The sequence below is a fragment of the Scyliorhinus torazame genome, chromosome 4 (assembly GCF_047496885.1).
Source record: "Scyliorhinus torazame isolate Kashiwa2021f chromosome 4, sScyTor2.1, whole genome shotgun sequence".
NCBI classification, from domain to species: domain Eukaryota; kingdom Metazoa; phylum Chordata; class Chondrichthyes; order Carcharhiniformes; family Scyliorhinidae; genus Scyliorhinus; species Scyliorhinus torazame.
Window position 1 is genome coordinate 357,683,217 of NC_092710.1, and position 20,024 is coordinate 357,703,240.

Genomic DNA, 20,024 nt, shown 5'->3' on the forward strand with positions numbered 1-20,024 from the left:
CAGTAAGAAGTCTTACAACACAAGGTTAAATTCCAACAGGTTTGTTTCAAATCACTAGCTTTCGGAGCACTGCTCCTTCCTCAGGAGAATATTAGTTTAAACCCTCCCGAGTGACACTAGCAAACCTCCCAGCCAGGATATTGGTGCCGCCTGAGTTTAGATGTAACCCGTACTTCTTGTAGGTCACACCCGCCCCAGAAGAGATCCCAATGGTCCAGAAATCTGAAACTCACTGGTCTATACTTCCCTGTTTTCTCTCTACCTCCCGTTTTGAATAGCGCCGGAATGTGGAGACTCGGGGCTTTTCACAGTAACGTCATTGCAGTGTTAATGTAAGCCGACTTGTGACAATAAATATTATTATTATTATCATTACAGTAGGGAAGTTGCTGGAGTCCATTATCAAGGATTTCATAGCACAGCATTTGGAAAGCAGAGGTGTAATCAGACAAAGTCAGCTTGGATTTACAAAAGGGAAATCAGGCTTGACAAATCTACCAGAATTCTTTGAGGACGTAATGAGAAGGGTTGACCTGGGAGAACTGGTGGATGTGGTTTATTTAGATTTTCAGAAGACTTTCTACACCGTTTCACAAAGCAGAATACTATGTATAGTTAACGCCCATGGGAGTATGGGTAGTGCCTTGAGATGGAGAGAAAGCTGGTCAGCAGACAGGAAGCAAAAAGTTGGAACAAATGGGTCTCTTTCTGAGTGTCAGGCTGTGACTAGTGGGGTATCGCAGGGATCTGTGCTCAGACCCCAACTGTTCACATTATATATTAATGATTCGGACAAGAGAAAGAAATGTTTTATCTCAACATTTACAGCTGATAATTAGTTACAGTGGGGGGGGAGAGTGAGCTGTGAGGAGGATCCAGAGATACTTCAGCGGGATTTGGACAGGCTGAGTGAGTGGCCACATGCCTGGCAGATGCAGTATAATGTGGATAAATGTGAGGTTATCCGCTTCGGGAGCAAAAATAGGAAGGCAGATTATTATTAAATTGAGAGAGGTGGATACTCAGCGAGACCTTGCTGTCCTCGTGCATCAGTCGCTGAAAGTAAGCGCGCAGGTACAGCAGGCAGTAAAGAAGGCAAATGGTATGTTGGCCTTCATAGCGAGAGGATTGGAGTCTAGGAACAGAGATGTTTTACTGCAATTGTATCGGGCATTGGTGAGGCCACACCTGGAGTATTGTGAGCAGTTTTGGTGTCCTGGTCTGAGGAAGGATGTTCTTGCTATGGAGGGAGAGCAGCGAAGGTTAACCAGGCTGATTCCTGGGATGGCGGGACTGTCATATGAGGAGAGACTGAGTCGGTTAGGATTATATTCATTGGAGTTTAGAGAATGAGGGGGTCTCATAGAAACTTACACAATTCTACCAGGATTAGACAGATTCAGAAAGAACGTTCCCGGTGGTGGGGGAGTCCAGACCGAGGGGTCATAGTTTGAGGATAAGGGTAAACCTTTTAGGACTGAGGTGAGAAGAAATTTCTCCACCCAGAGAGGGGTGAATCTGTGGAATTCACTCCCACAGAAAGTAGTTGAGGCCAAAACATTGTAATTTCAAGAAGGAATTAGATTTGTTCTTGGGGCGAAAGGGATCGAGGGATATGGGGGAAGGCGGGATCAGGGTATTGAACTTGATGGTCAGCCATGATCACAATGATTAGCGGAGCAGACTCGAAGGGCCGAATGGCCTCCTCCTGTATCTCTGTCTGTTTCTATGTCGGGATTCTATGAACCAGATCCCAAATTAAATTCCTCCCCGGCCCACCCAGATTGGGGAGATTTTCCAAACAGGGAAGAAATTCCCAACACCAGGTCGATGACTGATCCATGAATTGTTGTGTGTTGGCCTCTATCTCTCCAGTGATATCCCATTGACAGAGTTAGAAAGACTGCTCAGAGTGGAGTGTGACAGATTGAAGTGTCGGACTGCACGCGGTGTGAGCTGTCACCTGACCAATATGGAGCTCGCTCTCCAAGTGTCACATCTCCCAATAAATTACTCTCCGTCTCTTCATTCTTCCTCATTCTTTAACTTTACACCTCAACATCTTAACAGAATCATTTCACTGAAATGTGCAGAGTTTATCTGGTATGAAAGTAGTGATGTGATCATTGACCCAGATTTATTTGTGAGGAAGAATCTAACACGAGACCAAATGTGTAAATGCATCACCCTCTTTATTTCACAGTGAGAATCCATTCCCAGCAGTTTGAAAAACAAAAGACAAACAAAGACTAGAAGACGATGGATTATTTACTGCACCAGACAAACCTGTGAATGGGTCACCTGTTAACGGGAGTCAGATCTGAATCGATCATTTTCTCAGTCACAGATTCAGTCTGTCGATATTCCCAAAGTCAGCTCCCAGTGTGGGTTTGAGGAGATCGGAATGGAAACTTTATTCCACCTTCAGTCTCTGGATTCTAATTTTAAACTGGGATTCTTTCTCCGGTTTAAGGACCAGTTTTAAGCTGCTTCACACCTGGGTCACAAAACTCCCACTTTCACTTTCCTGACCTGGGCCCATCTGTTTCCTGAACTTGGACTGATCTGAGTCAGACCAAACCGAATTGAGAAACAACCTTTTTAATCATCCCCACCACAATGTCCAGTGTTTGATTCTCAGGACTGGCAGGAAAAGGGAATATTTTACTGCCCACACAGGGTGTGGTCTCCATTAGCATGTTTCTCCAGTGAGTGACGTGTTCTTCCTACAGTGTCCAGTGTCTATTCCACACAGTCTGTTATCTGGTCCATTCCCATTATATTTCAGAGCACAGGACACAGAACTATTCAAACATTGAAGCAAAATCTTCCCGATGATGTGATGAAAATCTCATTATTTTACAAATGGTGAACACACTGTCTCTTTACAGTTTAAACATTCCCTTGTAATTAAATAATTCCACCTGGAACTAACACCGAGTGAGAGAGCCCAGGAACAGTCCCACATCTGATCACTCCATGATTTCACATTTAACAGCTTCAATACTCTGTGCTCAGTCACAAATCCCAACTCTTTTCACATCAACTTGAAACATTCTGGGCAGTATGATGGATAAATATGAATATATTCCATGGCTGTGTGAAGATAGAAAATTCTGGAACTATATCTGACACTAGGACCATCTCAGTCTCAGTCTCACAATTCATTGAAAGCAAGATTACAGAAAAAGCAAATTAGTGCAGTGATTAATCTCCGTTCCCCAATAGAGGGCCCACCACCCGGTACAATTGGGTTTTGCCCTGTATCTGTGCCGTGTGGAGATGTGTTCAGCAATGAATTTGAGACGTTGAAGGGAGACCCAATTATAAATAATATTAACGGGAAATAGAGCAGGCGGGACTCAGAGACAGTCAAATATATCAGGGCTGGAGTCACATGTACGGTTAACGTGTGGGTGGACGATCACGTGTTTGCTCCACATTTGGTTGGTTAAGTGAGTGGTTAAGAACATGGCAGGTGGAATATGATGTGGTGATGTTTGGGCTCCTTAGTTAAGGGTGGATGAACCGAGTTTAGTGGGAGTGCATTCCCTGTTTATCAGACAGATTACACACTCGAGGGACAGTGTGGGAAGGTGGAGTTCAGGTCGAAGATCAGCCATGATCTTCCTGAATGGTGGAGCGGATTGAAGAGTCTCTGTTTTTATTTAATTTTGAGGCAGACAAAACGGTCCAGCCCCAGGTGAGAACCAAGATGACCGGACAATGTGGGGAGAAACTGGACATCGAGAAAAGAGCATTGTTTAGAATCATTGAGCTAAATAATCAATGGGACAGTGGATGGAAATGAGGAAGCAATGTTCACTGTTAATGTCGCTGAATAATTTTGAATCTAGAATAAATGCTGCAGTGTGTGTGTGGGAGTCATAATTACTAACTGCCAGTAGAGGGCAATATTTCTAAACAGGGTCACAGGGATTTGGAGATGGACATTGGTGGAATTGTCCAAAATGCCAATATTGACACATATACGTAACCTGTCTGATGAACAGACATTGCGTTCCCTCAAAGGTAAATATAACCGTCTTGAGGTAAGGAGATTAAAACTATGCTCAGTATTCCAGATTAAACCCAATGGAAAGTTAAACAGGTTCAGAATAGAGTGAAGCACATCTCACTGTTTGATGTTTAGAAAGGTAACAGAACCTCCCAGAAAACCTTCATTCTCCTGTCTTTTCAAAGCCAATTCCATTTAGCCCTTCTATGTTCAGAAAAGCAATGACAAAATATGTGTTATCGAAGGATTGGTTGTCCTGTTCCAGCTCCATCAGTAATTGAATCACACGTTCTTCCATTTGTTGTTCATTAACTTTCGTGTCAAAAACCCTGCAACAGGATTAAGAACAGATGAATTTCATTTTTATCCTCCTGACAAAACCTGTTTGGAAACCAAGTTGGTTGCGAGCGCAACAGGGACAGGAGTTGACTATTCAGCCCATTGAGCCACCTGCAGCAGTCAGTTGGAACAGAGAACATACAATGCAGAAGGCGGCCATTCGGCCCATCGAGTCTGCACCGACCCGTTTCCCCAGAACCTTCTCCTTAGTAATGGTCACTGCACTCACCTCTGCCCCCTGGTTCTGGAGCTCTGGCATCCCACTGGTGTCTTCCACCGTGAAGACTGATGCAAAGTAACTATTCAGTTCCTCTGCCATTTCTTTGTTTCCTGTTATTACTTCTCCAGCCACATTTTTCAATGGTCCAATGTCTATATTTGTTCTCTCTTACCTTTTATTTATTGAAAAAACACTCTTCCTATCTTCCTTTATATTACTAGCTAACTTGCGCTCATACTTCATCTTCTCCCCCTTATTGCTTTTTTTAGTTGTCCTCCGCTTGCTTTTAAAGGCTTCCCAATCCTCTGGTTTCCCACTATACTTCGCCACTTTGTATGCTCTTTCTTTAGCTTTTATGCTGTCCTTGACATCCCTCATCAGCCATAGAACATAGAACAATACAGCGCAGTACAGGCCCTTCGGCCCACGATGTTGCACCGAAACAAAAGCCATCTAACCTACACTATGCCATTATCATCCATATGTTTATCCAATAAACTTTTAAATGCCCTCAATGTTGGCGAGTTCACTACTGTAGCAGGTAGGGCATTCCACGGCCTCACTACTCTTTGCGTAAAGAACCTACCTCTGACCTCAGTCCTATATCTATTACCCCTCAGTTTAAAGTTATGTCCCCTCGTGCCAGCCATTTCCATCCGCGGGAGAAGGCTCTCACTGTCCACCCTATCCAACCCCCTGATCATTTTGTATGCCTCTATTAAGTCTCCTCTTAACCTTCTTCTCTCCAACGAAAACAACCTCAAGTCCATCAGCCTTTCCTCATAAGATTTTCCCTCCATACCAGGCAACATCCTGGTAAATCTCCTCTGCACCCGCTCCAAAGCCTCCACATCCTTCCTATAATGCGGTGACCAGAACTGTACGCAATACTCCAAATGCGGCCGTACCAGAGTTCTGTGCAGCTGCAACATGACCTCCCGACTCCGGAACTCAATCCCTCTACCAATAAAGGCCAACACTCCATAGGCCTTCGTCACAACCCTATCAACCTGGGTGGCAACTTTCAGGGATCTATGTACATGGACACCTAGATCCCTCTGCTCATCCACACTTTCAAGAACTTTACCATTAGCCAAATATTCCGCATTCCTGTTATTCCTTCCAAAGTGAATCACCTCACACTTCTCTACATTAAACTCCATTTGCCACCTCTCGGCCCAGCTCTGCAGCTTATCTATATCCCTCTGTAACCTGCTACATCCTTCCACACTATCGACAACACCACCGACTTTAGTATCGTCTGCAAATTTACTCACCCACCCTTCTGCGCCTTCCTCTAGGTCATTGATAAAAATGACAAACAGCAACGGCCCCAGAACAGATCCTTGTGGTACTCCACTTGTAACTGAACTCCATTCTGAACATTTCCCATCAACCACCACCCTCTGTCTTCTTTCAGCTAGCCAATTTCTGATCCACATCTCTAAATCACCCTCAATCCCCAGCCTTTGTATTTTCTGCAATAGCCTACCGTGGGGAACCTTATCAAACGCTTTGCTGAAATCCATATACACCACATCAACTGCTCTACCCTCGTCTACCTGTTCAGTCACCTTCTCAAAGAACTCAATAAGGTTTGTGAGGCATGACCTACCCTTCACAAAGCCATGCTGACTATCCCTGATCATATTATTCCTATCTAGATGATTATAAATCTTGTCTCTTATAATCCCCTCCAAGACTTTACCCACTACAGACGTGAGGCTCACTGGTCTATAGTTGCCGGGGTTGTCTCTGCTCCCCTTTTTGAACAAAGGGACCACATTTTCTATCCTCCAGTCCTCTGGCACTATTCCTGTAGCCAATGATGACATAAAAATCAAAGCCAATGGTCCAGCAATCTCTTCCCTGGCCTCCCAGAGAATCCTAGGATAAATCCCATCAGGTCCCGGGGACTTATCTATTTTCAGCCTGTCCAGAATTGCCAACACCTCTTCCCTACGTACCTCAATGCCATCTATTCTATTAGCCTGGGGCTCAGCATTCTCCTCCACAACATTATCTTTTTCCTGAGTGGATGCCTTGTCCTCCCCTCAGCATGTTTCCTCCTCCTTGGGATGAATTTCTGTTGTGCCTCCCCAATAACCCCCAAAAACCCCTGCCATTGCTGTTCCACTGTCTTCCCTGCTCGGCTCCTTCTCCAATCAACTCTGGCCAGCTCCTCCCTCATGTCTTTGTAGTTACCCTTATTTAATTGCAATCCCGTTACATCTGGTTGCAGCTTCTCCCTCTCAAACTGCAGGGTAAATTCTATCATATTGTGGTCACTGCTCCCTAAGGGTTCCTTCACATTAAGTTCCCTAATCAAGTCTGCCTCATTACACATCACCAAATCCAGAAATGCATGTTCCCTAGTGGGCTCTGTCACAAGCTGCTCCAAAAACCCATCTCTTAGACATTCCACAAATTCCTTTTCTTGGGATCCACGACCAACCTGATTTTCCCAGTCCGCCTGCATATTGAAGTCCCCCATGATCATTGTAATATTGCCTTTTCTATCTCCTGATTTATTTTCTGCCCCACATCCTGACTACTGCGAGGGGGCCTGTACATAACTCCCATCAGGGTCTTTTTACCTTTGCGATTCATCAACTCTACCCACAGAGATTTTGTGCCTTCCGATCCTATATCGCTCCTTGCTATCGATTTAACTTCATTCCTTACTAACAATGCGACCCCGCTCCCTTTGCCATCTGCCTGTCCTTTCGATAGGACACATATCTTGGATATTTAGATCCCAGCCCTGATCCCCTTGCAGCCACTTCTCTGTGATGCCCACAACATTGCACCGTCCAATTTCAATATGTGCACTAAGCTCATTTACCTTGTTCCGTATACTGTGCGCATTTAGGTCCAACACCCTCAGTCCTGCATTGACCACCTACCTCCCTTTTCACATTCTCCTCAGTCACTGTACCCTGTACTGTGGCCCTTTTTGATTTTTGACTATGGCTTCTCTGCCTTACACTTTCCCCCTTACTGCTTTTTGTTTCTTGCCCCGTTTTACGTCCCTCTGACTTCCTGCATCAGTTCCCACCCCCCTGCCACATTAGTTTAAACCCTCCCTAACAGCACGAGCAAGCATTGTTAGGACATCGGTTCCAGTACTGCCCAGGTGCAGACCGTCCGGTATGTACTGGTCCCACCTCCCCCAGAACCGGTTCCAATGCACCAGGATTTTGAATCCCTCCCTCTTGCACCATCTCTCAAGCCACGCATTCATCCTATCTGTCCTGATATTCCTACTCTGACTAGCTTGTGGCACTTTGGCAATCCTGAGATTACTACATTTGAGGTCCTACTTTTTAGTTTAACTCCTAACTCCATGAATTCAGCTTGTAGGACCTCATCTCATTTTTTACCTATATCGTTGGTGCCTATGTGCACCACGACAGCTGCCATTCACCCCCCCCTGCCCCAGAATGTCCTGCAGCCGCTCTGAGACATCCTTAACCATTGCACCAGGGAGGCAACATACCATCCTGCAGTCTCGATTGTGTCCGCAGAACCGCCTGTCTATTCCCCTTACAATTGAGTCCCCTATCACTATTGTCATGTGAGAGAACCTTTAAGAAATGGATGTTTATCAAATCGCTGTAGTTATGTATGAGTATGGGTGGGGATGGGCTGTCTGTCTGTTTTACCTTCGCTTTGAGCTCGCAGCTACAGGGTGTGTTTAGTTTCATTTTGCAGATTGGGAGCTGCATCCAGCAAAACCAGGTGTAATTCTGATTTATTTCTGAATGAAAGGAATGTCTTCAAATCACTTGCTAATTTAAAAGTGATAACTGCTCTCAGTAGAGAATTTAAACCTGATGTCTGTGTTGAAGAGGGTTTTTGTCTTATGGATGTTGCAAGGAAAGATTAAGGATTACTTATAGAGTACTGTATTCTTTGTGGGGATTATTGGTGTTGATAGTTGTTAAGATGTTTATTGTGGGTTTATAAGATGTTAACTGGATTCACAAATAAACATTATTTTAATTTAAAAGTACTTTAACTCTCTGTTGCACTACACCTGTGAAGTGGGTCCTTGTGCTCCCCATAACCACAATCTACTAAAAGTTGTGGGTCAGGTGAATTCTATGATACACTTTGGGGTTCTCTAAACCCTGGGCCATAACAAATTGGGGGCTCGTCTGGGATAAAAGTCTATCTTTCATGATTGGATTGGCTTAGTGAATGTAAAGACAGTGAGTGGTGAGCATATTGTGGTTGCTTTTCAGGTGCGGTCTTTCAGTTTAAGTTGGGAGTGTGTTGTGGACAATGGCTCTATCAGAGGCTCTGAAGTTTTTGGGAGTGGAGATGGTCACACGCAGTACCTTACGGACAGAGACTAAAAGCAGACTGTTAGATTTGGCAAAAACATTGCAGTTAACATTACCTGACAGAATACGAAAAGAAGAGGTACTTACCGTGGTAGCTGGGCATTTAAAATTGCCCGAGATACAGTCTGGCTCATTGGATATGGCAAAGATCCAGTTGCAGATGAAACAACTTGAACATGAAAAATAATTAAAGCAGCTTGAATACGATAGGAACCTGGGATTGTAGTTTTAGGGTAAGGGAGAATGAGAGTATAGAGGTCAGGAGCACAGATTTGACGTCGCAGGAGGGGTCCAGTGTTCAGGTAGGTGGTTTGAAGTGTGTCTACTTCAATGCCAGGAGTATACAAAATAAGGTAGGGGAACTGGCAGCATGGGTTGGTACCTGGGACTTCGATGTTGTGGCCATTTCGGAGACATGGATAGAGCAGGGATAGGAATGGATGTTGCAGGTTCCGGGGTTTAGGTTTTTTAGTAAGCTCAGAGAAGGAGGCAAAAGAGGGGGCGGTGTGGCGCTGCTAGTCAAGAGCAGTATTACGGTGGCGGAGAGGATGCTAGATGGGGACTCATCTTCCGAGGTAGTATGGGCTGAGGTTAGAAACAGGAAAGGAGAGGTCACCCTGTTGGGAGTCTTCTATAGGCCTCCAAATAGTTCTAGGGATGTAGAGGAAAGGATGGCGAGGATGGTCCTGGATATGAGCGAAAGTAACAGGGTAGTTATTATGGGAGACTTTAACTTTCCAAATATTGACTGGAAAAGATATAGTTCGAGTACATTAGATGGGTCGTTTTTTGTACAGTGTGTGCAGGAGGGTTTCCTGGCACAATATGTTGACAGGCCAACAAGAGGCGAGGCCACGTTGGATTTGGTTTTGGGTAATGAACCAGGCCAGGTGTTGGATTTGGAGGTAGGAGAGCACTTTGGGGACAGTGACCACAATTCGGTAACGTTTACGTTAATGATGGAAAGGGATAAGTATACACCGCAGGGCAAGAGTTATAGCTGGGGGAAGGGCAATTATGATGCCATTAGACGTGACTTGGGGGGGATAAGGTTGAGAAGTAGGCTGCAAGTGTTGGGCACACTGGATAAGTGGGGCTTGTTCAAGGATCAGCTACTGCGTGTTCTTGATAAGTATGTACCGGTCAGGCAGGGAGGAAGGCATCGAGCGAGGGAACCGTGGTTTACCAAAGAAGTGGAATCTCTTGTTAAGAGGAAGAAGGAGGCCTATGTGAAGATGAGGTGTGAAGTTTCAGTTGGGACGATGGATAGTTACAAGGTAGCGAGGAAGGATCTAAAGAGAGAGCTAAGACGAGCAAGGAGAGGACATGAGAAGTATTTGGCAGGTAGGATCAAGGAAAACCCAAAAGCTTTCTATAGGTATGTCAGGAATAAGCGAATGACTAGGGAAAGAGTAGGACCAGTCAAGCACAGGGATGGGAAGTTGTGTGTGGAGTCTGAAGAGATAGGCGAGATACTAAATGAATATTTTTCGTCAGTATTCACTCAGGAAAAAGATAATGTTGTGGAGGAGAATGCTGAGACGCAGGCTAATAGAATAGATGGCATTGAGGTACTTAGGGAAGAGGTGTTGGCAATTCAGGACAGGCTGAAAATAGATAAGTCCCCGGGTCCTGATGGGATTTATCCTAGGATTCTCTGGGAGGCCAGGGAAGAGATTGCTGGACCTTTGACTTTGATTTTTATGTCATCATTGGCTACAGGAATAGTGCCAGATGACTGGAGGATAGCAAATGTGGTCCCTTTGTTCAAAAAGGGGAGCAGAGACAACCCTGGCAACTACAGACCGGTGAGCCTCACGTCTGTAGTGGGTAAAGTCTTGGAGGGGATTATAAGAGACAAGATTTATAATCATCTAGATAGGAATAATATGATCAGGGATAGTCAGCATGGCTTTGTGAAGGGTAGGTCATGCCTCACAAACCTTATTGAGTTCTTTGAGAAGGTGACTGAACAGGTAGACGAGGGAAGAGCAGTTGATGTGGTGCATATGGATTTCAGCAAAGCGTTTGATAAGGTTCCCCACGGTAGGCTATTGCAGAAAATACAAAGGCTGGGGATTGAGGGTGATTTAGAGATGTGGATCAGAAATTGGCTAGCTGAAAGAAGACAGAGGGTGGTGGTTGATGGGAAATGTTCAGAATGGAGTTCAGTTACAAGTGGAGTACCACAAGGATCTGTTCTGGGGCCGTTGCTGTTTGTCATTTTTATCAATGACCTAGAGGAAGGCGCAGAAGGGTGGGTGAGTAAATTTGCAGACGATACTAAAGTCGGTGGTGTTGTCGATAGTGTGGAAGGATGTAGCAGGTTACAGAGGGATATAGATAAGCTGCAGAGCTGGGCTGAGAGGTGGCAAATGGAGTTTAATGTAGAGAAGTGTGAGGTGATTCACTTTGGAAGGAATAACAGGAATGCGGAATATTTGGCTAATGGTAAAGTTCTTGGAAGTGTGGATGAGCAGAGGGATCTAGGTGTCCATGTACATAGATCCCTGAAAGTTGCCACCCAGGTTGATAGGGTGGGGAAGAAGGCCTCTGGAGTGTTGGCCTTTATTGGTAGAGGGATTGAGTTCCGGAGTCAGGAGGTCATGTTGCAGCTGTACAGAACTCTGGTACGGCCGCATTTGGAGTATTGCGTACAGTTCTGGTCACCGCATTATAGGAAGGACGTGGAGTCTTTGGAGCGGGTGCAGAGGAGATTTACCAGGATGTTGCCTGGTATGGAGGGAAAACCTTATGAGGAAAGGCTGATGGACTTGAGGTTGTTTTCGTTGGAGAGAAGAAGGTTAAGAGGAGACTTAATAGAGGCATACAAAATGATCAGGGGGTTGGATAGGGTGGACAGTGAGAGCCTTCTCCCACGGATGGAAATGGCTGGCACGAGGGGACTTAGCATTAAACTGAGGGGTAATAGATATAGGACAGAGGTCAGAGGTAGGTTCTTTACGCAAAGAGTAGTGAGGCCGTGGAATGCCCTACCTGCTACAGTAGTGAACTCGCCAACATTGAGGGCATTTAAAAGTTTATTGGATAAACATATGGATGATAATGGCATAGTGTAGGTTAGATGGCTTTTGTTTCGGTGCAACATCGTGGGCCGAAGGGCCTGTACTGCGCTGTATCGTTCTATGTTCTATGTTCTATGTTCTATGATAGAGAGGAAAAAGAAAAAGAGAGAGAAAGAGATAGAGAAGAAAAAGAAAAAGGGAGAGAGGAAAGGAGAGAAGAAAGAATGGCCCTAGCAGAACAAAAAGAAAGAGAAAGGGAGATACAGATCAGGGAAAAAGATAAAGAGTGAGAGTTTGAACTTCAGAAAATGGCCATGAAACATGACAGTCAGTTAAAATTGGCGGATGTAAAGGGAAACATTGGTGGATAGTGATGAGGATAAAGAGAAAGAGCATCATCGTCGAAGGCTTGGTCGGGATCTACTTAAATATGTCCAAGCATTGCCAAGGTTTGATGAGAAGCCTTTTTCATTTCATTTGAGAAGGTGGCTAAACAAATGAAATGGCCACAGGACATGTGGGTGTTACTGATTCAAACAAAGCTGGTAGGGAGAGCGAGTGAAGTGTTTGCATCACTATCAGAGGAGGTATGAGGAGGTGAAAAAATACATCTTCGGTGCATATGAACTAGTGCCTGAAGCCTCCAGACAAAGGTTTAGAAATTGAAAGAATGAACCTGGTGAAACATACATGGAGTTTGAAAATGAAAAAAAAAAGAAAATCACTTATTGTCACAAATAGGCTTCAAATGAAGTTACTGTGAAAAGCCCCTAGTCACCACATTCCGGCGCCTGTTCGGGGAGGCTGGTACGGGAATTGAGCTGTGCTGCTGGCCTGCCTTGTTCTGCTTTCGAAGCCAGCGATTTAACCCTGTGCTAAACAGATCCCTGAAAGGATCAAACAGAGTAATTTTGATTGGTGGATAAAGTCACAGTGTTGGTAGTTGAAGAAAAGCACTGGGAAGGCTGATGTGGTAAAACAGGATAAGACAGTGGGGTTTGTTAAAGTGGTAAAGGAAAGCGCAAGGGAAGCGAAGGAGGTGCAAAAGATTGTACAGCCTGATCAAGAGGTGATTGATAAGGTGCCAGATCTCTTTAAAGAATTTACTTGTGTGGGTAAAGTTTATTCAAGTGTATCAGGGGGATCAGGTAAAGAAGTCACAATTTTAAGAGATAAGGGAGCTAGTCAATCTTTAATGGCAAGTGATGAGGAGTTATGTAGTTTGGGAAGAATATTGTCAGAAAAGGTGGTAATACGTGGAATTCAGGGTGAGAAGAGCAGTGTTCCATTATATAAGGTACGGTTGGAAAGTTCAGTGAAGAGTGGTGAAGTGGTAGTAGGAGTAATAGAGGAACTATCTTGTCCAGAAATACAGCTTATCTTGGGTAATGATATAGCTGGATCGCAGGTGGGAGTGATGCCTACTGTGGTTGATAAGTTGGATTTGGATTTGGATTTGACTTATTATTGTCACATGTATTAGTGGACAGTGAAAAGTGTTGTTTCCTGCATGCTGTACAAACAATTCACACCGTACATAGGGAAGGAAGGAGAGACTGCAGAATATAATGTTACAGTTATAGCAAGGTGTAGAGAAAAGATCAACTTAATACGAGGTCGGTCCATTCAAAAGTCTGATGGCAGTTGTGAAGAAACTGTTCTTGAGTCGGTTGGTACGTGACCTCAAACTTTGGTATCTTTTTCCTGACGGAAGGAGGTGGAAGAGAGTATGTCCGGGGTGCGTGGGGTCCTGAATTATGCTGGCTGCGTTTCTGAGGCAGCGGGAATTATAGATAGAGTCAATGGATGGGAGGCTGGTTTGCGAGATGGACTGGGCTACATTCACCACCTTTTGTAGTTTCCTGCGGTCTTGGGCAGAGCAGGCTCCATACCAAGCTGTGATACAACCAGAAAGAATGCTTTCTATGGTGCATCTGTAGAAGTTGGTGAGGGTCGTAGCTGACATGCCAAATTTCCTTAGTCTTCTGAGAAAATAGAGTCATTGGTGGACTTTCTTAACTATCGTTGGAGGGGAATTTGGCCACACAGTCATAGGTGTATAAGGAGTAGAGTAGGGGGCTGAGGACACAGCCTCGTGGGGCACCGGTGTTGAGGATGATCGTGGAGGAGGTGTTGTTGCCTATCCTTACTAATTGTGGCCTGTGGGTTAGAAAGTTTAGGATCCAGTCGCAGAGGGAGGAGCCGAGGCCAAGGCCACGGAGTTTGGGGATGAGTTTCGTAGGAATGATGGTGTTGAAGGCTGAGCTGTAGTCGATAAATAGGAGTCTGACATAGTTGTCTTTGTTATATAAGTGTTCCAGGGTAGAGATGGCGTCTGCTGTGGACCTGTTGCAGCGGTAGGCGAACTGTAGTGGATCAAGGCAATCCGGGAGGCTGGAGTTGATTCGTGCCATGACTAACCTTTCGAAACACTTCATGATGATGGATGTCAGAGCCACTGGGATGCACCTAATGAGTCAACCAAATTTAGTCCTTTTGAACTAATTTTTGGTCATAGATTTCATAGAATTTACAGTGCAGAAGGAGGCCATTCGGCCCATCGAGTCTGCACCGGCTCTTGGAAAGAGCACCCTACCCAAGGTCAACACCTCCACCCTATCCCCATAACCCAGTAACCCCACCCAACACTAAGGGCAATTTTGGACACTAAGGGCAATTTTGGACACTAAGGGCAATTTATCATGGCCAATCCACCTAACCTGCACATCTTTGGACTGTGGGAGGAAACCGGAGCACCCGGAGGAAACCCACGCACACACAGGGAGAACGTGCAGACTCCGCACAGACAGTCACCCAAGTCGGGGATCGAACCAGGGACACTGGAGCTGTGAAGTAATTGTGCTATCCACAATGCTACCGTGCTGCCCAATGAGGTAAGAGGACCACGTAAATTGATTAAGGAAAAATTAGTGAGTGAGAAAGCGAAACTTACATTCTTGGATTACGTGTCAAATTTTAGGGAATGATTAAGTAGAGCAGGTGAATTGGCTGGACAACATTTAAAGATTGCACCACATGTGATGAAACGGGTAGCGGACAAGAAAGCAAAAGTTCGTAGTTCTGCCAGTGGGGATAAAGTTTTAGTGTTGTTACCAATGGTAGGTGAACCGTGAAAAGCTAGGTTTTCTGGACCTTATCAGGTTGAAAGGAAATGAAGCGAGGCGAGTTATGTGGTAAGAACGCCAGATAGAAAGAAAACTCACCGAGTGTATCATGTGAATATGCTTAAAAGGTACTTTGAAAGGGAAGGAGAGAAAAAAGAGGCGGTTTTAATGATTCTAACTCAAAGTGACGAACCAAATCCAGATGACTTTGAATTTGACATACCTCAAATTAAATTGGAAAACAAGGATGTTCATAAAAATTGGGATAAATTGTTGGGTTACCTTCCAGAGGAAAAACAAACTGACCTGAAAGAGTTATTGATATCACATGGGCAGGTTTGTGGAGATAAGTTGGAAAGCACTAAAATGGCTATACATGATGTAGATGTGGGAAATGCTGTTCCAATCAAACAACATCCATATAGACTTAACCCTTTAAAATTGGCACAGGTTAACAAGGAAATTGAAAGTATGCTTCAAAATGGTATAATTGAAGTGGGTTGCAGCAAATGGAGCTCACCCAGAGTGATGGTACCAAAACCGAATGGTATCCAATGGTTGTGTGTGGACTATAGAAAGGTTAATGCAGTTACAAGAACGGACTCTTATCCTATCTCACGTTTGGAGGATTGCATTGAGAAGGTGGGATAATCAGCTTTTATTTCCAAACTGGATTTGCTTAAAGGTTACTGGCAGGTACCTTTATCCGAAAGGGCGAAGGAGATTTCAGCTTTTGTGACTCCAGATGGTATATACCAATTCAAAGTTATGCCATTTGGCATGAAAAACGCACCAGCCACATTTCAACGGTTAACTAACACAGTCGTTTCAGGATTACCCAATTGTGCGGTATACATCGACGATCTGGTAATTTTCAGCCAGACATGGACAGAACATTTAAAACATCTGATGGAGTTATTCGATCGACTTCAGGAGGCGGGTTTGGTGGTAAACCTAGCCAAAAGTGAATTTGGAAAAGCCCGAATCACTTTCCTTGGCCATACAATCGGACAGGGTCGGATGGTCCCACGGGATGTGAAAATAAAAGTTATTGGGGAGTTTCCAATACCCTCGACACAACGGGAAGTAATGCGATTTCTTGGCATGAGTGGATTTGATCGAACATTTGTGCCAAATCTTTGCAGCGTGGTTGTTCCACTGATGGACTTGCTGAAGAAAGTCGAAAATTTCAGTGGACAGCGGAGTTTCAACGGACATTTGCAGGTCTAAAGATTGTGATAACCAATGCTCCTGTGTTGGAGAATTACAAGGGACTCTGCGATCAGATTGAACTAAAGTATCTGACCTTAAAGAGAAATGCCGAGGCGTAGGGAAATGCATGGATCGTGCAGAGACCTTCTTGTTCAAAGAGACTATCAATCAAGAAGGATTCCAGTTGGCTGAAGAAGAACTAAAATTGACTATGTTATTATAAATGTTTACGTGTTTTGTTTTGTTAAAAAAAAACGTATATTCACTGTCAATATTTCTTAAAGGAAAGTGAGAAGGTGAAAAATGAAACCATCTTGAAATTGATTGTTTCTTTTTTTTTCTTGGGGGAGGTGTCATGTGAGAGTACCTTTAAGAAATGGATGTTTATCAATTAGCTGTAGTGGATGTACCTTTAAGAAATGGGTGTTTATCAAATAGTTGTAGTGGGTGTACCTTTAAGAAATGGATGTTTATCAATTAGCTGTAGTGGATGTACCTTTAAGAAATGGGTGTTTATCAAATAGTTGTAGTGGGTGTACCTTTAAGAAATGGATGTTTATCAAATAGCTGTAGTGGGTGTACCTTTAAGAAATGGGTGTTTATCAAATAGCTGCAGTGATGTCAGAGTGTGGGTGGAGCTCTGCTGTCCGTCTGTTTTACCTTCGCTTTGAGATCGCAGCTACAGGGTGTGTTTAGTTTAGTTTTGCAGATTGGGAGCTGCATCCAGCAAAACCAGGTGTAATTCTGATTTCTTTCTGAATGATCACTTGCTAATTTAAAAGTGGTAACTGCTCTCAGTAGAGAATTAAAACTGATGTCTGTGTTGAAGAGGGTATTTGTCTTATGGATGTTGCAAGGAAAGATTAAGAGTTACTTATAGAGTACTGTATTCTTTGGGGGATTTATTGGTGTTGATAGTTTTTAAGATGTTTACTGTGGGTTTATAAAGTGTTAACTGGTTTCATAAATAAACATGGTTTTAATTTAATAGTACTCTAGCTCTCGGGTGCATCACACCTGTAGAGTGGGCCGTGTGCTCCCCATACCACAATCTATTAAACGTTATGGGTCAGGTGAACTCCATGATACACTTTGGGGTTCTCGAAACCCTGGCCGACAACACTATAGCCCTGCCATTCTTCTTCCTGCCCTCCTGCGCAGCAGAGCCAGCCACGGTGCTATGTACCTGGCTGCTGCTGCCTTCCCCTGGTGAACCAACTCCCTCATAGAACATAGAACACACAGTGCAGAAGGAGGCCATTCGGCCCATCGAGTCTGCACCGACCCACTTAAGCCCTCTCGTCCACCCTATCCCCGTAACCCAACAACCCCTCCTAAGTTTTCTGGTCACTAAGGGCAATTTTGCATGGCCAATCCACCTAACAGCATGTCTTTGGACTGCGGGAGGAAACCGGAGCACCCGGAGGAAACCCACGCAGACACGGTGAGAAGGTGCAGACTCCGTACAATGACCCAGCGGGGAATCGAACCTGGGACCCTGGCGCTGTGAAGCCACAGTGCTAGCCACTTGTGCTACCGTGCTGCCCTGAACAGTATCCAAAGCGGTATACCTGTTTTTCAGGGAGATGACTGCAGGGGACACCTTCACTGCCTTCCTACTCTTGCTCTGCCTTTAGCTCACCCATTTTCTATCTCCCTCAGTAATTTTCATCTTCGGTGTGACCAACTCGCTAAACGTGATATCCAGACTTAATACAAAGAACAAAGGAAAGTACAGCACAGGAACAGGCCCTTCGGCCCTCCAAGCCTGCGCCGACCATGCTGCCCGACTAAACTACAATCTTCTACACTTCCTGGGTCCGTATCCCGCTGTTCCCATCCTATTCATGTATTTGTCAAGATGTCCCTTAAATGTCACTATCGTCCCTGCTTCCACCGCCTCCTCCGGCAGCGAGTTCCAGGCACCCACTACCCTCTGTGTGAACAACTTGCCTCGTACATCTCCTCTAAACTGTTAATGACACAGAGTTAATGACACAGTTCTAAAGAGAGTGCAGTAGCAGTGGGACCTCGGGGTGCCCATCGTGACTAGAAGGTAAAACCAACATGAGGCTGGTGTGAACATCATTTCCATCTGGTACTGGGTAAAGATGGAGACCCTCCCCCCCCCCCACTCCCCCACCCCTTGCACACCCTCCCCCCCCCCCCCCTCACCACCGCCAGGCTGATTCCCTGCCATTCCGGCGGGAAAAACACCAGTGTGAGAAACATTCTTCACAATGTAGTGTGCCAAAGTCAGGATGCGTGGCGCTGCCCACAGGGTTGAGGGTGGAGAGCGCCCACAACCCTGGACCCTGGAGCACCACAGCAGTGGGTTGGGGGAGATTGGGCCCTTGGATCTTCCGTATTCTGTGTTCTGGAGGGGGTCCTCCTGCTGGCCTGTTTCTGGGTGACCAATGTTGCTGGAAATCGATCTGCATTTTCAGGAGGTCCACCTTCTTTTGTCAACATGGCTCAGTGTTGTTGGACATCTTTTCAATATGACACCCGGGCAGGAGGGCGGACTACACACCATCCAGGCCTGACCCACAGCTGAAAACAGCGGAAAACACCCAGGGGAATAATTACTGATGGGTGGCAAGATTCAGAGTGTTTTCCGGCAAGCGGCCACGTTCCTGCCCACGCTCCTGCCCACGTTCCTGCCCATGTTGCTACCCATGTTGCTACCCACGTTCCTGCCCACGTTCCTGCCCCTGTTCCTGCCCACATTCCTGCCCACATTCCTGCCCACGTTCCTGCCCACATTCCTGCCCATGTCCCTGCCCACATTTCTGCCCACGTTCCTGCCCCCGTCCCTGCCCACGTCCCTGCCCACATTTCTGCCCTCGCTTCTGCCAATTCTCTAGCCCATGTTCTTGCCCACGTTCCTGCTCTCGTTCCTGACCACATTCCTGTCCACGTAACTGCCCACGCTCCTGCCCACATTTCTCCCAATGTTCTTGCCCACATTCAGCCCACGTTCCTGCCCCCACCACAACTCTGAGTCTCTAAATGGGGGAATGTAGAGGGGCTGGTTTAGCACAGTGGGCTAAACAGCTGGCTTGTAATGCATGACAAGGCAGCAGCGTGGGTTCAATTCCCGTACCGGCCTCCCCGAACAGGCGCCGGAAAGTGGCGACTAGGGGCTTTTCACAGCCTACTTGTGACAATAATTGATTATTATTATTAGTAGTAATTCCGCCCCAGGCTGAGACATATTGAATTGGATTGGATTGGATTTGTTTATTGTTGCGTGTACCGAGGTACAGTGAAAAGTATTTTTCTGCGAGCAGCTCAACAGATCATTAAGTACATGCGAAGAAAAGGGAATAAAAGAAAATACATAATAGGGCAACACAAGGTACACAATGTAACTACATAACACCGGCATCGGATGAAGCATACAGGGTGTAGTGTTAATGAGGTCAGTCCATAAGAGGGTCATTTAGGAGTCTGGTGACAGTGGGGAAGAAGCTGTTTTTGAGTCTGTTCGTGCGTGTTCTCAGACTTCTGTATCTCCTGCCCGATGGAAGAAGTTGGAAGAGTGAGTAAGCCGGGTGGGAGGGATCTTTGATTATACTGCCCGCTTTCCCCAGGCAGCGGGAGGTGTAGATGGAGTCAGTGGATGGGAGGCAGGTTTGTGTGATGGACTGGGCGGTGTTCACGACTCTCTGAAGTTTCTTGTGGTCCTGGGCCGAGCAGTTGCCATACCAGCTGTGATGCAGCCAGATAGGA

At 45.4% G+C, this 20,024-nt stretch overlaps 1 protein-coding gene across 1 annotated transcript in view; it reads right to left on the bottom strand.

Moving 5' to 3' along the window:
- Positions 1–2,223: 2,223 nt before the first annotated feature.
- LOC140411763 (uncharacterized) overlaps positions 2,224–20,024 on the bottom strand; it is a 38,171-nt gene continuing 20,370 nt past the window's right edge. The window contains exon 4 of the mRNA XM_072500745.1: positions 2,224–4,347. Coding sequence (XP_072356846.1) covers positions 4,182–4,347 — 166 coding nt within the window. The 3' untranslated portion in view covers positions 2,224–4,181. The remainder of the gene's footprint in view (positions 4,348–20,024) is intronic.